Source organism: Camarhynchus parvulus, chromosome 8, assembly GCF_901933205.1.
Source record: "Camarhynchus parvulus chromosome 8, STF_HiC, whole genome shotgun sequence".
NCBI lineage: Eukaryota > Metazoa > Chordata > Aves > Passeriformes > Thraupidae > Camarhynchus > Camarhynchus parvulus.
In genome coordinates, this window is record NC_044578.1 from 4881017 (window position 1) to 4900412 (window position 19396).

A 19396-nucleotide genomic window follows, 5' to 3' on the forward strand; every position below is an offset into this window, starting at 1 on the left:
GTCTTTCCCACCAAACCCAAAGGCTTGCTTACCTTCAGCTGAGTGCATCCAAGAGCCTGGGCGAGAAGTGAGCCAGCATGGAAGAACGTGGCAATTCTCCAAGGCCTTAGCAGGTTCTATAATAATTGTTGTTTTTTGCCCATGAGTCACAATTCATCTCTAATCTTCCTCGGGGGAGGTGGGATTTGCTATCTTTAGTGCTCACGACTGCTGCTTTCCCGGGCTGAGCACCCCGCTGAGCCTGGACTCCTGCTGCAGGGATGCTGACCTGGCAGCCAGCTGCCTTTCCATCCTGCTCCCTGTTTCTGTAGCCCTCACCACCAGCTGGCTTTGTGCAGTGGGTGCCGCAGTATAAATCATGTTAATTCCTGAGATGCTTTTCTGCGGTAAGTCTGAAATTCCCATTTTGGTTCGCTGGCTTGCCTGGCGAACTAAATTATTTTCATAGCCCCTTAAGGGCATATTGTCAGCCCAGACTTATTGCCGTTATACACCATTTCTGAAACATTAATATCTCTTCTAAATATAGTGTATTGACAAGGTATCTGGTATAGTGTAAATCCTTGGGACATTTGATCCAGATCATTAAAACTGAGTGAAGGAAGGGAGGAATAGATCAAGTTACCTTGCTGCTCTTAATTCAAACAAGCGATGAATTATTCATTCCGCTATTAATTCTACAGTCCTCCTGCTTTTTATTTATTTCTCTCTTTATTTGTTTTTTTTCCTCCCAGATAGACAGCTCCAAAAGGATGCTCGGGCACTGGTGAGGGGAGATTTGCCTGCTGGAGGATGGGCTGCACAGGGCTGGGCTGTCTGGCAGCACTGGCCCTGCTCTGCAGGGCTCTCGGGGATGCTCCCAGCAGAGGTAAGAGCCTGGTCCCAGCTCCTGGTGGGCTGGATGGGCACCCATGGTTCCTGAGGAGGGGAGGGCCATTTGCAGTGCCACAGAGGCTCTGGGGTGTGAGTGGGATCCAGCTCTCCTGCAGGGAGAGGGGCTGGCTCAGGCCAGGGACAGGGAGCTGGGATCTGGAGTCACTGTTGTGCTGGCAGCAAGTGTGGGACACTGCTCCGTGCTTGGGTTTCTGCTTCATGCTTACCTTACTGAGGAGTGCAGGTAGGAGTTGTCCTGTTGAGGTGTACAGGTGCTTGGTGAAGGGTCTGTTAGTTTCTGGAGTTGCACTTGCCTATGTAAATCTATATACACACATACATTTATATGTGAATGTATGCATGTACGTGTATGGGGCAAGCATGCGATGAATCTCTCACCTTACCCTGATAAAAGGTCCCCCAGGATGCAGGGCAGGGTTAGCAGATGACACAGTAATTCAGGGGATAGGGTGGCTCATCAATGCCCCATCCCAAAATGGTAGGGCCTTTCTCACAGAAGGGCTGAGCCAGAAATCAAAACTCATCCCTGGCCCTGGTACAGGTGCTCCTGAGGTCACACCACTGCCCTGTGGTGCCTGCTCATCCCCCACATAAACCCACCTGGGCTCCCCAGAGTACCCTAAGGCTCCCAGCCCTTATTCCATCCATCCTCACTGTGGCTACTCACCTCTCCCACAGGCTCCCCCCTTGGGTATTTATTTCAACAATGTTATTCCTTCAGTACCAGCCCCATATTACTTGACTGCCTATCCCCAGTAATTAGCAAGGTGATTTTAGATCTGGCCAGAAACATATTCATGGTGCTGCATCCCACACATCCCAGGACCCCCTTGCTGGGAGGTCACTGTGCCAGTGAGCACGATGAAAAGCAATGTGCACAGGCTGACTATTGATTTGCAATATACTTGGCCCAGATTGATGGCAGCGAGCGCCCAGCCTTGTTTGGGAACCCACACATGTCTCCTGGGGGCTGTGCAGGGTCTGCATCCCTCCCAGACATGATGTATGTTCCCCCTGTATCAGCCTCTTCACCCCAGCCCTAATCAGACCCAGGGGCAGGTGACAGCCGGCCCCTCTCAGCCTTATTTTATAATAACCATGTCTCAGTATAAAGATTTCATTAGGAAATCGATCCCTACATGCATAACTCATTGTTCAGCACGTCGAGCCCTTCACCCCTGCTTCTCCCAGCTCAAATTCTCTGATACCACCCTTATATGGAGGGAGTGGGGTCAGTGGGAGGCACAAAGCTGAAGGGCTGGGCAGCTGGGGCACCGGTGAGCCTGGTGCCACTGAGCCTTTAGAACTCACTCCCAACTTCCTTTTTCCCAGCCATAATCAGGTGGGGATGCCGTGCTGGCACTGGCAGGACAAGCTCAAGGGCACAGCTGAGCCCTGCTGCAGCCCCCACAGGGCAGCACGGGGAAAAGGGAGGGATGAAAGGTGGTGGGGGCACACGTGTCCTCCAGGGAGAATGGGTGGACAAGCTCAGTGGAGTTCTGCAGGATGCTGGTGTTCTGGTACTGTGGTGGTGGGATGGAGCTGGTGTTGGGCATCCTGTCTCCATTCTTTTAGGCTTCCCCTGGAAAGGGGACATCACACCCCCTTCTGTGTCCCCCAGGCATCAAATGTGGGGGAGTACTTTCAGCACCCTCTGGCAATTTCTCCAGCCCAAACTTCCCGGGGCTGTATCCCTACGAGACAGAGTGCACGTGGCTCATCGTGGTGGCCGAGGGCTCCTCCGTCCTGCTCTCCTTCAGCCACTTTGAGCTGGAGTACCACAACACCTGCGCCTACGACTACCTCCAGGTGTACAACGGGGCTGCCCGGGACCGGGGCAACCTCCTGGGCACCTTCTGTGGCCACAGCCCCCCGCCACCCTTCTCCTCTGCCTGGCACGTCATGGCCGTGGTCTTCCGCTCCGACCGGCACGTGGCCAAGCACGGCTTCGCCGCTGCCTACAGGAAAGGTAGCAGGGAGGAGGTGTGGTGGGCACTGAGCATCCATCCATCCATCTCTGCTCTCCCAATGCCCTCATCATCCTTGCCTCCTTGCAGACGCCTGCGGTGGGCAGCTGACGGGGCTCTCAGGGGAGATCACCAGCCCACGCTACCCCGAGAGTTACCCCAATGATGCCGAGTGCCGCTGGAGCATCGGGGGGGCCAGCGGGGGCGGCCCCCTCACCCTGGTGTTCGCTGACTTCCAGATGGAGGGGGGCCAAGGCTGTGGCTTTGACTACGTGGCCCTTTTTGATGGCCCCACCGTCACTGCCCCCAGCCTGGGGCGTTACTGCGGCAGCGCCCGCCCGCCCCGCACCGTCTCCTCCACCCCACACCTCCTCATCATCTTCAAGTCAGACTTCAACATCGGTGGCAGGGGCTTCAAGGCCCATTTCTACTCAGGTTTGAGGGTCTCAGGGTTGTGGGACAATGGGAAGGATGTGGGGACAGGCCCTGGGTTGGGGTGGTGATGCTCTCCCTCCCTCAGCAGCAAGAGGAGATGATCATGTGGGGATCCCTTAGGGGAGAGCCCATGAGATGATGGTGAGAAGTGTAAACCACCACACAATGCAAACGGCATCACTGTGGCTATTCCAAGCCCTGGGTTGCCCTCGTGAGCAGGAGTCACCCTTGCTCAAGCCATTCCCTGGGAATATGCGTTGCTCCTGTAGGATTTTGACTGCTCTGGGAGTTTCCATCCCCCAAAACTGCTGGCTGTCCATTGGTGAAACACAAGGCTGGGAGCAGTGAGGTTAAGGGCAGAGCATCCCTTAGCAATAAAACAAGGGGTCATTCATCCACACCCAGAAGGCTTCAGGTTTGCTTTTGATTTTTCCTTTCCCCTTTTTCCCTGAGCAGGAGAGTGCCAGGAGGTGTTCACCACCATCAAAGGGAATTTCTCCAGCCCTCAGTACCCCAACTTCTACCCCAACAACCTCAAGTGCCAATGGAGCATCCAGCTGCCCCCAGGCTACCGGGTCAAAGTCTTCTTCCTGGACATGGAGCTGGAGGGCCGGAGCAGCCTGACGGGGGCCTGTGACTATGATCACTTGTCTGCCTTTGATGGTGGCACCGAGAGTGGATCCCTGCTGGGCCGGTGGTGTGGGCGGGAGAGCCTGGCACCCGTCACCTCCCGCAGCAACCGGCTGCTCCTGCTCCTCCACACCGACCGCAACACGGCCAAGAGGGGCTTCTCCATCTCCTACGTGGGAGGTAAGGTCCCGCTTGGGTGCTGCTCAGTGCTGTGGTTCCATTGGGACACCATGTAATTTCCAGAAGGATCATCGGTGAAGGTTCCTGTCTGCAGGAGCAGAGCCCATGGCTCCTTAGGGATGGGGCGGAGAAAGACATGGCAAGTGAGCTGCACGTTGTGTTTAGTATTCAGGAGATGCTTTCCAGCTTCAAATTCCTGTGTGTCTGCCACTGCCATGCTCCTGTTCCTCTCTCAGGGTGTGAGGAGAGATAACCTGGGGGTTTTTAATGGGGCAAAACCCCAGAGCAGGTGATGAGTTCAAGCATCACAGCCTTGCTCCCCGCTCCCCTGGGTGCTCTGGCCTTGGCAGCACATGGCTGAGCAGGCAGGCAGGCATAAACCGTGTCTCCTCCTGCAGGGAGGGCAGGACCCCCGGGGCGCAGCATTCCCAAATCCACCTGGCCAGCCCTGCCTGGCACACCCCTGCTGCTGGCCTGCAGTGTCCCAGCCAGCGTGTCTGGCATGTCTGCAACTGGTGGGAGGAGCAGTGTGTAACCTTCCTGCTCTGTTTGCCAGCCCTTGCACCTCAAACACCAGCAAATTTATGGTGTTTGTTGTATTTCAGTATAATTACATCCGAGCTGACCCGTGGGTCAGGCATGATTCAGCCAGGGGCAGCCTTTCCAGAGGCTGGAGCCAGAGCAGGGCTGCTGGACTGGCAGCACAGGCACTGGGGAGGCTGGCCTGGGTTTTGTCCTTCAGCTGCAAAATCATTCTTCACTTCCAGCACAGCAGAAAGGATTTGGAGGTATGTGGCTCTTGGAGTTGGAGATGGGATAGAGTTTTGTCCTGAGTCTCTGCAGCCTCTGGAGGGAGAGAGGTAGCACTGAACATTTAGCAGGGCTGTAGTGTGCAGGTCTGTCCCTGTCCTTGTCCTGCTGATTTCTCACTGTGCAGGGAGAAAATCCTGGTGTTGCTGCTCCAGAGGGAGCAGCCTGCAGACAGATAGATGGGGTGCTGCTGAAGAGTGGGGAGTGTCCCATCACAGAGAGGGGTGTGACATCTCACAAGTGCCCAAGGCTCCTGCATCCCCTGGTACACACTGCCAGATGCATGCTAGGGGAGGACAAAGGCTTGGATGTGAAACTGAGCCTCCCTCCACAGAGCTGAGCCTGCTGGCTGTGTTTGCCCAGTGATTCCAGCATCTGCTTGTGATTAGTGTCCTGCATGTCACACCCAGCTGCCAGCACTGCCAGAACAGCAGCTGCTCCCACTGGGCACACCAGCCTCTCCCTGCCAGCAGCTTCCTTAGGAGCCCACAGAGGCAAAGGGGCACCTCAGTCTCTGCATCCCCACCCACAGCCCTTCAGTTATGCAGGTCTTTCGCTTTCAGGCCCACCAAAAGGCAAGGCTTGGGTGGGGCATGTGTGATTTATGGCCATTGAAATGAAAGCCTTCACGCCAGGAGAGAGGATCCACTTTCTCCTCCTCCTGATCTAATGCACTTTAGTTATTTGGTAAATCTTCTAATGGTTTTATAATGCACTAAGCGAAGCAAAGTGACACTATTTTTTTGTATTGATTTTATTGCATCTTCCCAGTTTCATAAGGCTGAGATTCAGAGGGAGCTGGAATAATTCAATAATTCATATTGCCCAAGTGGTTAGTTCATGCTGAGCAAGGATTCACTTTAAAGAGGGGGGTATTTTTCCTCCCTGCTTCTTTCCCTGTGTGGATGCTTTCTACATCCAGAGAGGCCAAACACGGGCTGGGCCATTCCCCAGGGAGATGCCCCAGGGCCACGGACCCACCTCACCCTTTCAGGAGGGCCATGTGGCAGCCGTGGAGCTGCCTCACTCTAGGGCATTCATGGGGTCCCTCCAAGAAATGTATCCTCTGTTCCATCAATGTAGTGTCTCTTGCAGGGGTGTTGTAGGATGCAGGGGGGTGCTGTGCCCAGGGCAAGCCATCCACAAAGCTCTTGTGGTCTGGTCCTGGGCTGCAACTCAAATGTCCTGCTGGCTTTGCAGTGGTGGAGAGTGGCAGTGACAGCAGGATGATGTTGCCTGTAATGGCACTTGTGTGTCACTTGGAGACCCTAGAAGGAGGATGAGGTTCAGGAGTGTTGATGGTGAGATCTCTGCCTTGGGCAGAAAGCAGAGCAGCACCTGGGAGCCATTCATGTCTGCCCTTGGCATGAGACAGGGCTAAAATACTGATATTGATTGCTTTCTGCATTCTGGTGGTAGCTTCTTTCCTGAAACGCCCTCCCCCCCACGAGTCCTACACATGCACCCTGTTTTCTGTCCCAATAGTTGTGCCCATGAATGTCAGCTGCACCCGGACAGACTTCCACATCCAGATCCCTGTGCAGTCCCTGGCCCAGCTGGAGAGGAATAGGATTTATTTGGGGACCCCCTCCTGTGCAGCCCAGGTGGTTGGCAGGAACTTTAAAATACACACCAGGTTCGACACCTGTGGCACTGAATCCCAGGTAAGTGATCAGCAAACTCTCCTTTACAGCAAGCTGTGTAAATGCTTAGCCCTGTGCTGGCTGCAGAGAGGTATTCCCAGTCCCTCTTACATTTTCCCAGCAGATACTGGCCTGATTCCTGGCCAACCCCTCTAAATCCCTGTGAAAAGGAGCTGCTCCCTGATGAGCCGTGTCCCTTGTCTTGCAGAGACGCAACAACACGTCTGTCATTGTCAGCACCCTCTACATTGATTTTTCAGTGGGAGACAAGGAGGACATCCACCAGTACGAGGTGCAGTGTGAGCCAAAGAGGAAGGAAGCCTCGGTGACCCTTATTGCTGGCCCTGATCCATCCAGGCTCAGCCAGGCAGAAAACCTGGTGGATGTCCAGAAGTGGGAGGGGGAAGTGATCGATGCCCGTGAGATCAAGAGCCAGGACACCAGCGACATCGTCTTCATCAGCATCTGCATCCTGGCTGGGCTCCTCATGGTCATCGCAGTGGTGGGGCTGGTGCTTCTCTAGGATGCTCTTTCCACACTCCAGGGATTGCAGTCCCAGTCATGCCCAGGGCAGAAAGGCACCCCAAAATCCACCCTCACCCCAGGCTGAGCCCTAACCCAGCTGCCCAAACAGAGACACAGCTCCCAGGCCCTGAAACTGAGCTTGAACCCAACCTCCACCTTCTCTTAGTGCCTGAAAAATCTGGGCAATAGGCAGCTGTTTCCCTTCCCAATTTGTTTTCCTCTGTTTCAATCTGTCCATTTGGCTCAGGAATGCAATTCTTGTGCTCCCTGACTCTTCCCGCACCTGCTTCAATTTGTTTTCCCTGTAGTGCTGCTGCTTTCAGGAAAGAAACGTTGTTTGCCGATGGCTGCAAATCTTCCTGTCAGTTATTTCTAGCTGAAATTTTGGAGGTACAAACCATCCCCAAACGCAGCTATATTCCCAACAAATGTTCTCAGTGCTCCCAGCCCATGCTTGGGGGGACTGTGGAGCTGTGTTACAGGGATCTCCACCTGGCACACACAGATGTAGCTCATGGAGGTGCTCCCAGGTGATGTTTTGGGTGTCTGTGGGTGATGTGATGAGATGCATTTGCTGTGCCCTGGAGCTCCTTGTTTGATCTTCTCATGTCGTCTCACCTTCTCGCAGGACTCACCTGAGTGCCTCAGCCACCAGCAGCTGGAGGGGAGGAGAACAATCCTCTTCTCCTCTGTGTTTTCCTCCTTTCCAGCATATCCAGGTATCCACAGCTGTGAACTCTCTACCAGCATTACTCCTGAAGTGTGAAAATATGGGCAAATCCTGCTATGGCTTTGGGAGATGTTGGAGTGCAGAGGTTTTGGTAACCCTGTAAAGACAACCTTGGCAGGAGGGGCTGGCTCCCCTGGGACCTCAGTGACACCAGATCTCCACTTGTGGTCCCTGCAGAAGGTGAGCTCAGCACCTGAGAACATGAAGAGTCCTGTGATCATCTGCCCCTCCAGAAAACTGGGGATCCTCGCCAAGAGTCCTGATGGATGGCTGAGTGACCTCTGCCTGCCTCTTGTGCCACCCCAGCACAAAGGACATTCCCCTTCAGCGCCAAAGAGGGGGTGGCTGTCACAGAGCAGCCTGTGTTCATCCCTGTGGGCCAGAGCCAGCGTGTGTCAAAGCCACATGAAATCTTGCTATGGAAAGAGGCCACCCCTCCTCCTCCGGCCTTTGTGAAACACACTGCAGTGCAGGGAGAGATCCTAAAGTATCCCAGTGTGGTCATTCAGGGGCACAGCAAACCCCTGGTGCTGTTGAATCCAGCATTTAGCAGGGACTGGTAGGAGAGTCCCATTGGTGAAAGGCTGCCCTGGCTGATATCCTGTGTCCCTCTGGGACAGCTCTGTTCATCAGGGCATCAGAGGAAGCAGCAGCAAAGGAACAGGATGATGATGGAGCAGCTTTTCCTCCTGGATTGCACCAGCCCTGAGAGAGTGTCTGGGGAGGGAAGAAGGCACAGGGGTGCGCATGCCCCCTAACGAGGAGCCCGGATTGATTTAGCGTTTGTTGGTGCAACACTTTGGCAAATGCGAGATTTCTGAGGGAAATATTTGCCAGCACTGTGAAGCTCCATTAAGGGAATGTTTTGAGCCTGTTGTGTGCAGAGATGGTAAACAAGGCCAGCCTCCCCCGCTGCTTGCAAAACCTCAGTGCCGGTTAATTGCTGGGTACAGAACTGTCAGCTTGAGACCACAGTTACAAGATTTGACAACTGAAAGAAACTTAAAGATATAATTAACCTTCTTGGTGGCCCAGATTGTGCTGAAACAGGTGAGCACTGCGGCTGCTGGTGCCTGTCAGGGAGCCCACAGCACCCAGCAGCATCCAGCCCTCGCCTGCAGGACAGGCACTCCTTGCCCAGCTGGAGCCTCCAGAACCCTGTGATTTGCAGGGGAAAAGGCAAATAGCTGTTGGTGTTGCACTCAAATAAGGAGCTGGACCTGGTCACCCCAGGGAGGGTTTCCAGCTCTGGCTCCAGTTCACAGCCACCCAAGCATCCCTGGGTGAAGTGCTCCCCTGCACACATCCCTGTGGATGCAGGACTGGTGCTGTGGCAGCAGCTCCGCTCCTGAGTCAAGGGGATCCCCAGCAGCCCCAGGCCTTCAGGGTGTTATCCAGGGGTCCTGGACAGGGTCATGAATGCAACTTGAATGGCTCTAAAAGCTCTTTAGCCACTTGTTTCTGATGGCATTCACAGCTGCATCTGCCACCAGCAGTGAGCTACTTGAGCCAGTCATCTCACTCAGGGTGAGGAAAGCCTCTGGTGCTCACCAAACCCCAGCCCTCCTCAGCCTCCAGTCCTCCTCCACCGTGTCTCAGCCTGTCCACTAGAGTTAGGCATCCAGTCTCTCCCTGCCCTGCAGGAATTTGCTCTCTGGCATTCCCTGTTAAACCAGGTCTTCCCTGATGTACTGCCCTAGCTGGGGATGGATCCCAGCAGGGGAGGGGGACTGCCCAGGTCATTTCCTGAAAAAACCCCTTCTTCTCATGCCAGAGCTGCTCAGATGAGTGGCAAACAGAGATCAGGAATGCATCACCAGCGCTCTTCCCTCCACCATGCCTGTGGTCCTCACACATGAGGCCTCAGTTTCCCTCCTCAGCGTTTGCCCGGTGCTTCCCGAGCAGGCGGGGGAGCGGCGGGCACGGGCGCTGCTCCTCCCGTGGCTCAGCGGATTATTTCTTTAGAGCACGATGGCTGCATTGAGCCAGGCTGGATGCAGCCTCCCCGTTTCCTGGCTTTGCTTTTAGACATGGAGTAGTGTCTCTCCAAAGCAAAGGCTTGGCTGTTTTGCAGGAGGGAGAGCCTCTGTTATCCCTCTGCAAACGTCTGCCTGCAAATCCAGTGTTGGAAAATTGTAGATCATAGAAAACAGGACTGCAAGAGCCCCCAGGGGATCGGTTGGTTCATTCCTCTTCTTCCCTGGAGAGATTGCTCCTACTGGAGAGAAGCTGTGCTAAAATATCCAAAAAATCTCAGCCATGCTCTCTGTGTTTTCTGTATTTACCAGGAAGGTTTTCCTGATGTGTCACACTGTGAGGGTGTGCTGCTGGGGGATGTGCTTTTGTGCTGCTGCACTGGACAAGAGAATGATGGTGGAAGTGCCCCAGAATGGGCCCCAGAGCCCCTGGGCACTGGGCAGGACTGGACATCCCAGTGGGGAGCCCAGGAAGCTCAGGGTGTTGTGATCCACCCCCTCCCAGGCAATTTATTCCCTGTAATGTTCACTGGAAGTTTTCTGTGGTGACAGCCACGGTCCTCCATGCGTGGATTTCCCCCCACTGCTCTGCTCAGAGGGTTATTTGTGTCTTTTCAGTTTTTATACTCTAATCCCAGTCTGGGGAGGGGGTGCTTGTGCTTTCCAGGGAGCCAGTGCTGGAGGTGAGCCCATGACTCAGGATGCTGGTGGTGTGCATCCTCTGCATCCTCTTCTCAAACATTTTTGGGTGTTTTAGGAGGGATTGGCCCTTGGGCAAGCACAAGGGCAGTTCGTGGGCTGGAGCAGGGGCAGATTTGCTGCTCCTCAGGGTGGTTTTCTTGGGGCTTGGTGTGTAAGGCCAGGAGGCCACCAATCACTTTTGCCATGGAGTCAGTCATGGCTCCCCAGGATGGGTCAGTGGGAGTGGTTTTGTGCTGGAAAGGATGGAGCTCACAGCTACCTGCTGGAGACCTGGCCACAGTGACACAGAGCCTGCCACAAGGGTGCCCCTGCCTTGGAGACCCAGGTACCTGCTGGAGACCCTGGCCACAGTGGCACAGATGAGGAGGCAGTAGTCAGACAGCCCAGCCATCTGGGAAAACATAATGGATCAAGCATATGGACAATTAAAAATGCAATGACAGCATTTAGCAGGAGTTGTTTTCCAAGCTTATTTTAAGCCCAGTTTCCTGATCATCACAGCCCCAGGGACAGCAAGGCCCTGCTCGTGGGGATTTTGGTGTGTGGAGGCAGAGTGCTCCACGATGGGTGGGGGAGCTCACAGCTGGATTTTGAGCTCACAGTCATGCCTTTGTGGCAGCTTTGGGGGTACAGATTTGATCCTGCCTTCTCCCTCTGGCTGGCTCTGCATGTTGCAGCCCTCCTCCCTCTCCTTTTCTCTCTCTCTGGGATAGGATGCAGTGTTTGCAATGTGAACATTCCAGCTCAGGCAAAATATTGGCCACAGCAGAAATGATTTTGGCTTTTGTGTTTTTCTTGCCATTGGTGCTGGCTGTGCTAGAGGAACAGTGTTTGTCCATTAAAGGAGCACCCTTTATAGCAAGATAACTGCTTGCTAGTTAATAATATATAATTAGCAAGGACCATTCCATAATCTAGTTTAATTGACAGAGACCATGGATGTTGTACAGGGGACTGCCAGCACAAGAACTGGAGCATCATTAATTGCAGTGTAACCCTGGCATGGACTTCCTTTTTCTTTTTTTGCTTACTGTGACATGTCAGAGCTCCTTTGTGCCTCAGTTTCCCCTCCTGAGGTGCCATCTGAATGTTGCCATGCCCTGCATGGAGGAGCAAGGTTTTGTTGGTTGTGGTCAACTGGGCTGGGGAATTCCCTCATGTGTTTTCCCTCCCTCTAGCTCTTGTTTTCTGCTTCCCTCTGTCCCTCCACTGCTCCAGCCTCCTATTTCTGCTCCATAACATACCCTGGGAGGGAAGTTGCTGGAGCATCCTTTGGGCTCCAAGGATTTCTGTGGCTTTTGTGGCATTTCCTTGCCTTAAAGTCTTTTAATCCAGGGCCAGTTTAGCCAACCCTTCATATTACAGGGCTGCCAGGGAAGCAAATGAGATCTAAAACTTTGGGTTCTTTGTGAAGAAACCTTTGAAGAGCCTCTTGAAAGATGAAAACTGGTGAGCTGCTGAGCTCTCTCTCTTCCAAAGAACAGGGAGGATCTTGTCTACTCCCATCTTCTTTCACCCAAGTAATTTGCAGCAGGACAAAGCTCTCCTGAGCTGTGCCTGCTGATGGGGAGCAGAGCAAGCTGTCCCCTACCGCCTTCCCAAATTTGCTCTTCAAAGCCAGGGTCAGAAGCCAGCTCTGGCAAGAGTGAATTCCCTTTTCCATCCCTCCTGGTGCTGCTCTGAGCCCACCCTGTATTCCCTACACGTGGGGAGGGGGATCAGGAGGTGACGCCTCCAGAAGGTGCTTCCCTCCTTTCTTTGCTGGGTGCAGCAGGTCTCTAGAGATCTGCCACCTTTAGGTATGTACTCCTTTGCTGAAAACAGTCTGTGGGATAGGCTTAATCTGGAAGAAAAGGGGAAAAATGAGAACTTTTCTCTAGATTGGGAGCCGCCCTCATTTAACATTTCCCCTGTTAAAAGGGATTTCAGTCTCCATGCCAGAGAAAGCAAGCACAAGGGAGCCACTGCTCAGCCCTTTCATCCTCCCTTTTTAATCTAGAAGGGTTTCCCCAGCATGAAGAGTGGCCTGCATCACCCACGGGAGGCAAGGAAGAGCCAGGGAGCAGGAAACTGATTCAGCAGCTAACCCAAGGCATAAACAAACACAGTGTGCAGGTGAGGCTGCCCCATGGAGGGAATCTGGTTTTGATAGACTAATTAAAAACTTCATTAGTGCCAGGTATCAAGTATCCTGTTGCCACATTCAGCATCACCCTTTGGGAAAATGAAACCCTTTTTGGCCTGTTGCTTTCCCATCTCTGTTTTTTTTCTTTCCCCACCTTCCTTTCTGACTTTGTCCTTAAAACCTTCCCTGGTTGCCTGAATTCCTCCTGTTGTGGGTCTTGAGCCCAACTCTCCAGACTCTTTCCAGTTCTTCCAGTCAGTTTCCTGCAAAGCTGAGTCTGTGAATCCTCAGCCCAAATGTTACTGCCAGCTCTAACATCAGTTCCATAAAGGAACTGGACCCAGAGCTTTACACTTGGGCTCCTTTGAAACAAGTTGGGCAAAAACATCAACCATTAAATAGAGGAAATTTATAGGGTTTTCTGCTCGTGTGCAGCAACTCTGCATCCATGAAGTTACTTTCTAAATTAAAAATATTTGGCATAGCCAGACTGTATCTGACCTGTGTGGGAAGCTTCTTTGGCCTGGCTCTCATTAAACCAGAAGTTCCTCATTTTCAGGAATTTTGCTTCTCACATTACCCAAATAGAGAAAACAGTCTGGCACCAGGAACAGGAAGCTGAAAATAAATACTGCAGGTCTTGATGTTGCAGCTCTGATGCAAAAGCTGTGTCATTCATTGATCCTGAACCCCTCCTGATGGTCCAGGATACACAAATTCAATCACAGCTGTGCAGTTTGAAGCCATTTAAGTGGGAAATAGAGCTGATTGCTTGTAAGAAATTGAGGGTTTTCCCATTTTTTGTTACAGCCTGGTCAACAAGTGTTACATGTTACTGAATATTACCCACACCATCAGCACACACAGATCTGCCAATTTCTGCCTCCAACACACCTGACTTTGGCTTCCTACAAATGAAACCTCTGTGTTCAGCTGTTTGAGGACACCTTCAATGTGCACAGGCAAAACTGGTCTTGCACTGGCCCAAGCAAACAAAACGGGGTTGAAGATATTCTTAAGAGAACCTGCAATTATCTGAATAAATTTATGGAGTTCAACACCTCAAGTAAGTTTTCTGCTAAGGGTCTACAGATGAAAAAAGTGTCTAGCAGGTCCAGGTAGTGACAGTCTGTCATTTTTTAGGTGAAGATATGAACACTATGCCTGGAACACCCTTAGTAACAGCTTATAGAGAACAAGACAACTTGTGGTACAAAATAAGTCAGAGCAGATATAGAGGCAAGAATTCAAATTACGGTAACTAGAAAGAATTTAAACAATAGTTTGTTGCTTAGATTTGTTCACGCAATCATTCTGAACCATCTTCCTTTTAGAGAAAAAAAGCCTTTAAAAGGAGTATTTAGTTTTATTTAGATAATTCATGACAAGTTTTTTTTCACATTACAGTAAAAACAAGCACCATGTTTACATCATGAGTGAGGTTTAGAAGGCTGAATGAGCTGCTCCTTGAACAGCAGAGGCATTAAACAGCACCTTTACCCTGGGGCTTTAGAAAATGCCCCAAATCACAGAATGACTGAGAGGACAGAAGTTACTGAAATCCATTTTACATCCAGCTCTGGAATGCAGCAAAGGGAAATCACCTTGGCAAAACAGCTCTTGCCATAGGCCGGGCCCAGCTGCAGCAGACGTGGCTGATTTAGGGCTAACTAGAGTTTGCAATTATCCCCCAGGAATCCTCTCCCATGGACCAATTACCCATAATTACCAGTATTTCCAGCCAGCAGAGCACAGAGCTGCTCCTTTAAAAGGGTTATTCAGCTGAATACACCTGAAGATCCACACTAGGGATTGAGCTAAACTGAGCTACAACAAACGGGCACAAGAGAGAAACAGGTGAGTCAGCAAGGATGGAAAAATACACAGAGGAGTAGAAGAAACTTTCCTTGCAGCAAGCCCAAATGGATTTCCAGCAAGTCAGATTTACAGCACCCATTCCATCACTGGTTCTTCCCTCCGGCAGCCCTGTTTGTGGAGCAGTGCCAGGGAGTCACCCAGTCAGGGCTCCCAGTTCCACAGAGATGCAGGCACAGCAAGTTCTCCCTCGGGATCCAGCACAACTCCTCACTTTTTATGGCTCTGCACAAAGGCAGGGACAGGGAGTGTGCCATCCTTGACTGCTGCTCGGGTCTCAGGTCTGTGCTTTAATGAGAAGACAAGGGCTCGCACGGCCCGGCGATACGGAGCGCTAATGAGGCGGGAGCAGAGATGAAAAGCTTCGCGCTCAATATTTTCAGCCAGTGGGTGATCAATCTGAAAACAGCAAAGTATAAAATTAGATCTTTACATTTAATAAGGAGGCCGGCTGATTGAAATTGGAGTTTGGTGCCTTTCAGTGTTTCTTCATTAATCAGCTTAGATTCGAGGAAGTCTGCTTCCCATCACAAGTGTAACAGGAAGAACAATTTAATTCCACCCTAGCAATTAAGGGACAAGGCAGCGTGGTCAGTGGCAGGGAACATATCCCCACCTCCAGCTGGATGGCAGTACTTTGCCATCACAACAGGAAGTTAATCTGTGACAAGCTTTGGGTATCAAGCTCGCTGCAATTATAAGCTATGCTGTAGTGTCTCCATAAAGCTCACTTTTGATCTGGCTGATATAAGGTACCTTGGATACTATTTTAAACTTGATTCCAACAGCAACTCTAAGACATGCCAAACACTTGGCAACTCTGCCTGCTGCTATAAAGGGAAATGTGGGATCTCTGTCTCTAGAAGGAGGTGTAATTAAGAATGCAGAAAGGGATTTGCTAAATGTTAATTATGTAGTTATTGCTTCAACATGTGCCAAAACCTGTAATTCAGCACAGTTTAGAAAGAAATCCCCCACCCTTCAAGAAATGCTTTTAATTTCACTTCTGCCTTGTGTGATGGGGAATCTTCCATGCATTGCATGCAGGAGATTCCAGTGAGCTAAGTGGAATTCCTGCAAGTCCTTCACCACACAAGTTTTGCCACCCATCACTAAAAAGTCCCTTGGATCCACTCTGTCCCACCTGCCCTTCTCTCTTTTGTCACCTCTCAGGTGTCAGTGCAGCAGCTGAGGCTCCCCTGACTTTATAAACAGTTCAACTGTTGTGACCTCTGCTTGCACATGTGGTGGCTACAGGTGTTTTCAGGTGAGTCCTGTTCAGAAGCAATCCTGCTTTACCCAATTCTGCTTTACCCAATTCTGCTCGTTTTAGGGTGGTACCAGAATCTTTATGTTCCACAGATTTAAACTTTACTGCCACTATAATCACCATGCATAGCTGTGCTTTCTAAGAACTAAGCTTGACTCACCAAAGGTGAGCTTCCAGCTTTCTGAGGCATTCCTACAGCAAACCATCTTTCTGTGCTGCCCCAGACTGGGAGCTGGAGAGGTTGTTCTCACAGCTAGCAAACACACAACTTTCAAACTCTTGAATGTTTATCACTCGACTTGTCATTGAAAGAATAATTAATGAATAAATTGAAAATTATAATTATTATGGCATTTCTTAGACCAAGCAAACTAGTTATTAAGCCTTACAGCAGAGCCTTGTTCATTTAGTTAAACATACCTGAGGGATCTGGTATTTATCACCACTTTATATACTGTCAACCTTGCCTCTCTGTTTTTGCTATAGATTTAAATTTACAAATATTTAATTAGGAAACACCCAAAAAGTCCCTCTGTTGCTTTCATAGCTGTTTAGTAGGAAAAGCTTAATCTTCTATTAATTTCCTCCTTGTACAGCCCAACTGCAGTGGCCACACAAGTACTCTGTTGACAGGTTATGGAAATGACAACGAATACAATTAGCAGGTTCCCTTGGTTAACAACCAAAAACCATTATCTACCTTGCAAATGAAGGTACTCATAAATAGGGATGTGCTGTGAATCCCTAAAAATAGGAACAGACCACCTGGTCTTGTCTCCACTCAGCAGGCAGGACCAGCTTGGCTGGAAAAGGTTTCACTGGTTCCCACAAGAAGGAAATTTTGGAGCCACAGACAAGTGGCTCTGAACTGTACCTCCAATTCCAGGGCTTCACTGAGCAGCTTCTGAGCGTTCTTCCTGAATGCCTCAGTCCTGGGATCACTCCTGACCTCGATGGAGGGCCTGTTGGAGTGCTCCCTGATGAAGCTCTTCCACTCCCTGAAGATGTCCTTGGCCAGGCTGGACACCTCTGGCTCGGGGTGTTTGCGCATCTTGTTCACCGTGTGACCTGGGAAAGGGAACAGCTCCTGTGGGACTGGCAGCTGGGGAAAATACAGCTGGCACCAGTCAAATCATCGTGCTAAAGCAGCCACACAGCTTCTCAACTCAGCCACACAGCTTCTCAACTCAGCCAGTCTCAGCAAAACAACCAAAGCATTGACACAAACATAAACAGAAAATGACCAGGATTTAAGCATGGAGCTTGAGAAATTAGCAGGGAATTGTGAAAATCACCTTCCCGAGTCACCCAGGTGTGGAGCGACACTTATTTAACACAGGCTACTCTAGCTGTTCACTCTGATCCTGGATCTGGTGAAGGTTTTTAAGCTTGGCCTACAAAAAGTGCTGGTTTTTAGCTGGGAACCCCTTTAGGGAAGCAGATGTTGCTGGTGATGGCTGTAGCATTTAAAGAAGGGAACACCACGATGACTCCAAGCAGGATGTTTCCCATCCAGAGGGCCTGGCAGTACAGAAGAGGCTTTCCCCTGCGAGGAGACAAAAGGAACCTTCCTGCTTCCAGAGGGGTGTTTTTCCGTGGCCAGGAGCGCTGTCGGCCAGGAGATGTCACTGTTAGGCTTCAGTGCCTCTGCCAGCCCGGCGCTATGCAGGCAGGCATTGGGGAAAATCCCGGGAAAAGCCTGAATAAGCGGAACACGGCAAATGGAATGACACATCAGAGGGATGGGGAAAGGGGCGGATTGCAGCTCCTTTTCCAGGGCTCTGTGAACAGAGATCCGGCTGCTCCGAGGGCAAACAAAGGCCGGGATGCTCTCCCTGTTCGGGAAAGGCAGGGACCATGTGGTCACCGTTATGCCTCCCCCGAGTGCTGTGGGGAAGAGGCAGGGATGGGGCTGTGCCATTCGCACGGAGCTGCCCATCTGCTGGGGATTCCTCAGCCTGAGGATGCAGGAAGCAGTTCTGGGCCACTCTCAGGAGATTTTCTCAGACCTTCAGGGGATTCAGCCAAATCAGATAAATGAGCACTGACAGGAGGAGAAGGAATAAACCACAGAGTTACCACGGAGAGGTCTTCAAAATTCTGACCACAAAAGGGGGAATGCAGTATTTCCTGGGAGGAATCAGAGGACAGCTGACTTTTTCTGTACAAGCTGTGCAAACTGCAGGCTTGATATCAACAATATTTCATTGGCAGCAATTTCCTCATTTCTTAAAAAGCTTCCAAACTAATCTCTAGTGCACTGACAAGCCAAGCAGACACAAGACAGCCTAATATTCACAGTTTAGATAGACCAGATGTACCTATTTTAGTGGAAAGTAACACTTCCTTGGAAGGTATCTTCTTCTTCAGCTCCTCCAAAGCTTCCATCAGGTTCTCTTTTGGTTGCCCAGGAAGCTCAAGTATAGACTTCCATCGTTTTATGTCTTCCACAACCACAACTCTCTGGGAAAGAGAAAAGCTCCTTAGGAAAGTGGAATATTGTTATGATAAGTAAGGAACCTTCATCTCAGCTAATGGGGCTGTTATCAATACATGAATTATTGATCACGGCACAGAATATATGATGGGTACTTGCTTGGAATTAGAAAACTCCTGCCAATCAAGGCTGAAGTAACCAGCAAACAAAGTGAGAGGCTTTCAGCCTGGTCTGCCAAACTCTGGGCACATAACAGCAAACTCCTCCTAGAAGTGTTCTGAATTTAAGGAATCCGTTGTATAAACGTTTCTAAATAGGAAAAGGGATTAAGAGGGAGGTGGCTGATTATCCTTAGAATCCTGCTCAGATTGACTATAGAAGTAAAACAATGCCAGCAAGGTGAGAAACAGAGCATTAGGGAACATGAATGCAAACCTGAATATACTGCACAGCTGCAGTGTTTTTTACTGGTTTTGTCACAGACCTTGACAGAACAGACTGCAAACAGTGCAAGTCTCATACTTTGGATGTGAAGCATCTTATCCAGCAGTGGTCAGACATCTGCAGTGCTTTGTGTACCATTCTTTTGATTTTTGCCACACTCGGTGAACTTTTTGGTGCAGCAAATGTTTTGCTGTTGTGTGTCACAAGCAGGTGACCAAGAGGGGTTCAGCTCTCGTGCAGGTCTCACGCGCGACATCCATGAAATGAACGGAAGGGTTTTCCTCGCTGGAACCAGCTGGGAATACTGGGGTTGGCGGTGTCACCGGGCTGTCCTCGAATGTGTGCCCAGCCTGACTCTGCACCACGCCATTATAACCCACGGAACCCCTTCCAAGGCAGCAGAGCCCTCTGCACCTGTACAACCACCTCCCTGTTCGGGTCCTACGGCAGCGCTGCACAGATTGCGGTGCAGAACCGCTGCCCACACACCGCCGCTCCCCCGCCCGTGCCGCAGCCAGTGCCGCGGGAGGCCGGGCCGGGCCGTGCCCCCGCTCCCTCCCACCGGTGACCTGCCTTGAGGGACTCGAGGGTGACCTGCCGGCAGACGCGGGGCCCGGGCGCGGCCCGGCGGGGGCTCTGCGGGCCGCGGGGGCAGCGCACCACGAACCGATCCATGTTCGCCCTGCCGCCTTCCCTCACGGAAGCCGCCAACGCGGCCCCGCCATTTCCGCCCGGTAGTTCCCTCCAGAGGCG

The 19396-nt window shown here is 51.4% G+C and overlaps 2 protein-coding genes across 2 annotated transcripts; one reads left to right on the plus strand and one right to left on the minus strand.

Moving 5' to 3' along the window:
- The first annotated feature begins 102 nt into the window (after positions 1-102).
- Positions 103-7082, plus strand: CDCP2 (CUB domain containing protein 2). Its single transcript, XM_030953673.1, has 7 exons — positions 103-113; positions 739-868; positions 2516-2863; positions 2952-3296; positions 3753-4106; positions 6402-6580; positions 6768-7082. Exons 2-7 carry the CDS (start codon positions 793-795, stop codon positions 7080-7082), a joined length of 1617 nt encoding a protein of 538 aa, XP_030809533.1. The 5' UTR covers positions 103-113; positions 739-792.
- A 6881-nt stretch (positions 7083-13963) lies between these two features.
- TCEANC2 (transcription elongation factor A N-terminal and central domain containing 2) lies at positions 13964-19363 on the minus strand. Its single transcript, XM_030953523.1, has 4 exons — positions 19217-19363; positions 18084-18225; positions 16637-16830; positions 13964-14891 (listed from the first exon to the last, which is right to left on the minus strand). Exons 1-4 carry the CDS (start codon positions 19316-19318, stop codon positions 14703-14705), a joined length of 627 nt encoding a protein of 208 aa, XP_030809383.1. The 5' UTR covers positions 19319-19363; the 3' UTR covers positions 13964-14702.
- Between the last annotated feature and the right edge of the window lie 33 nt (positions 19364-19396).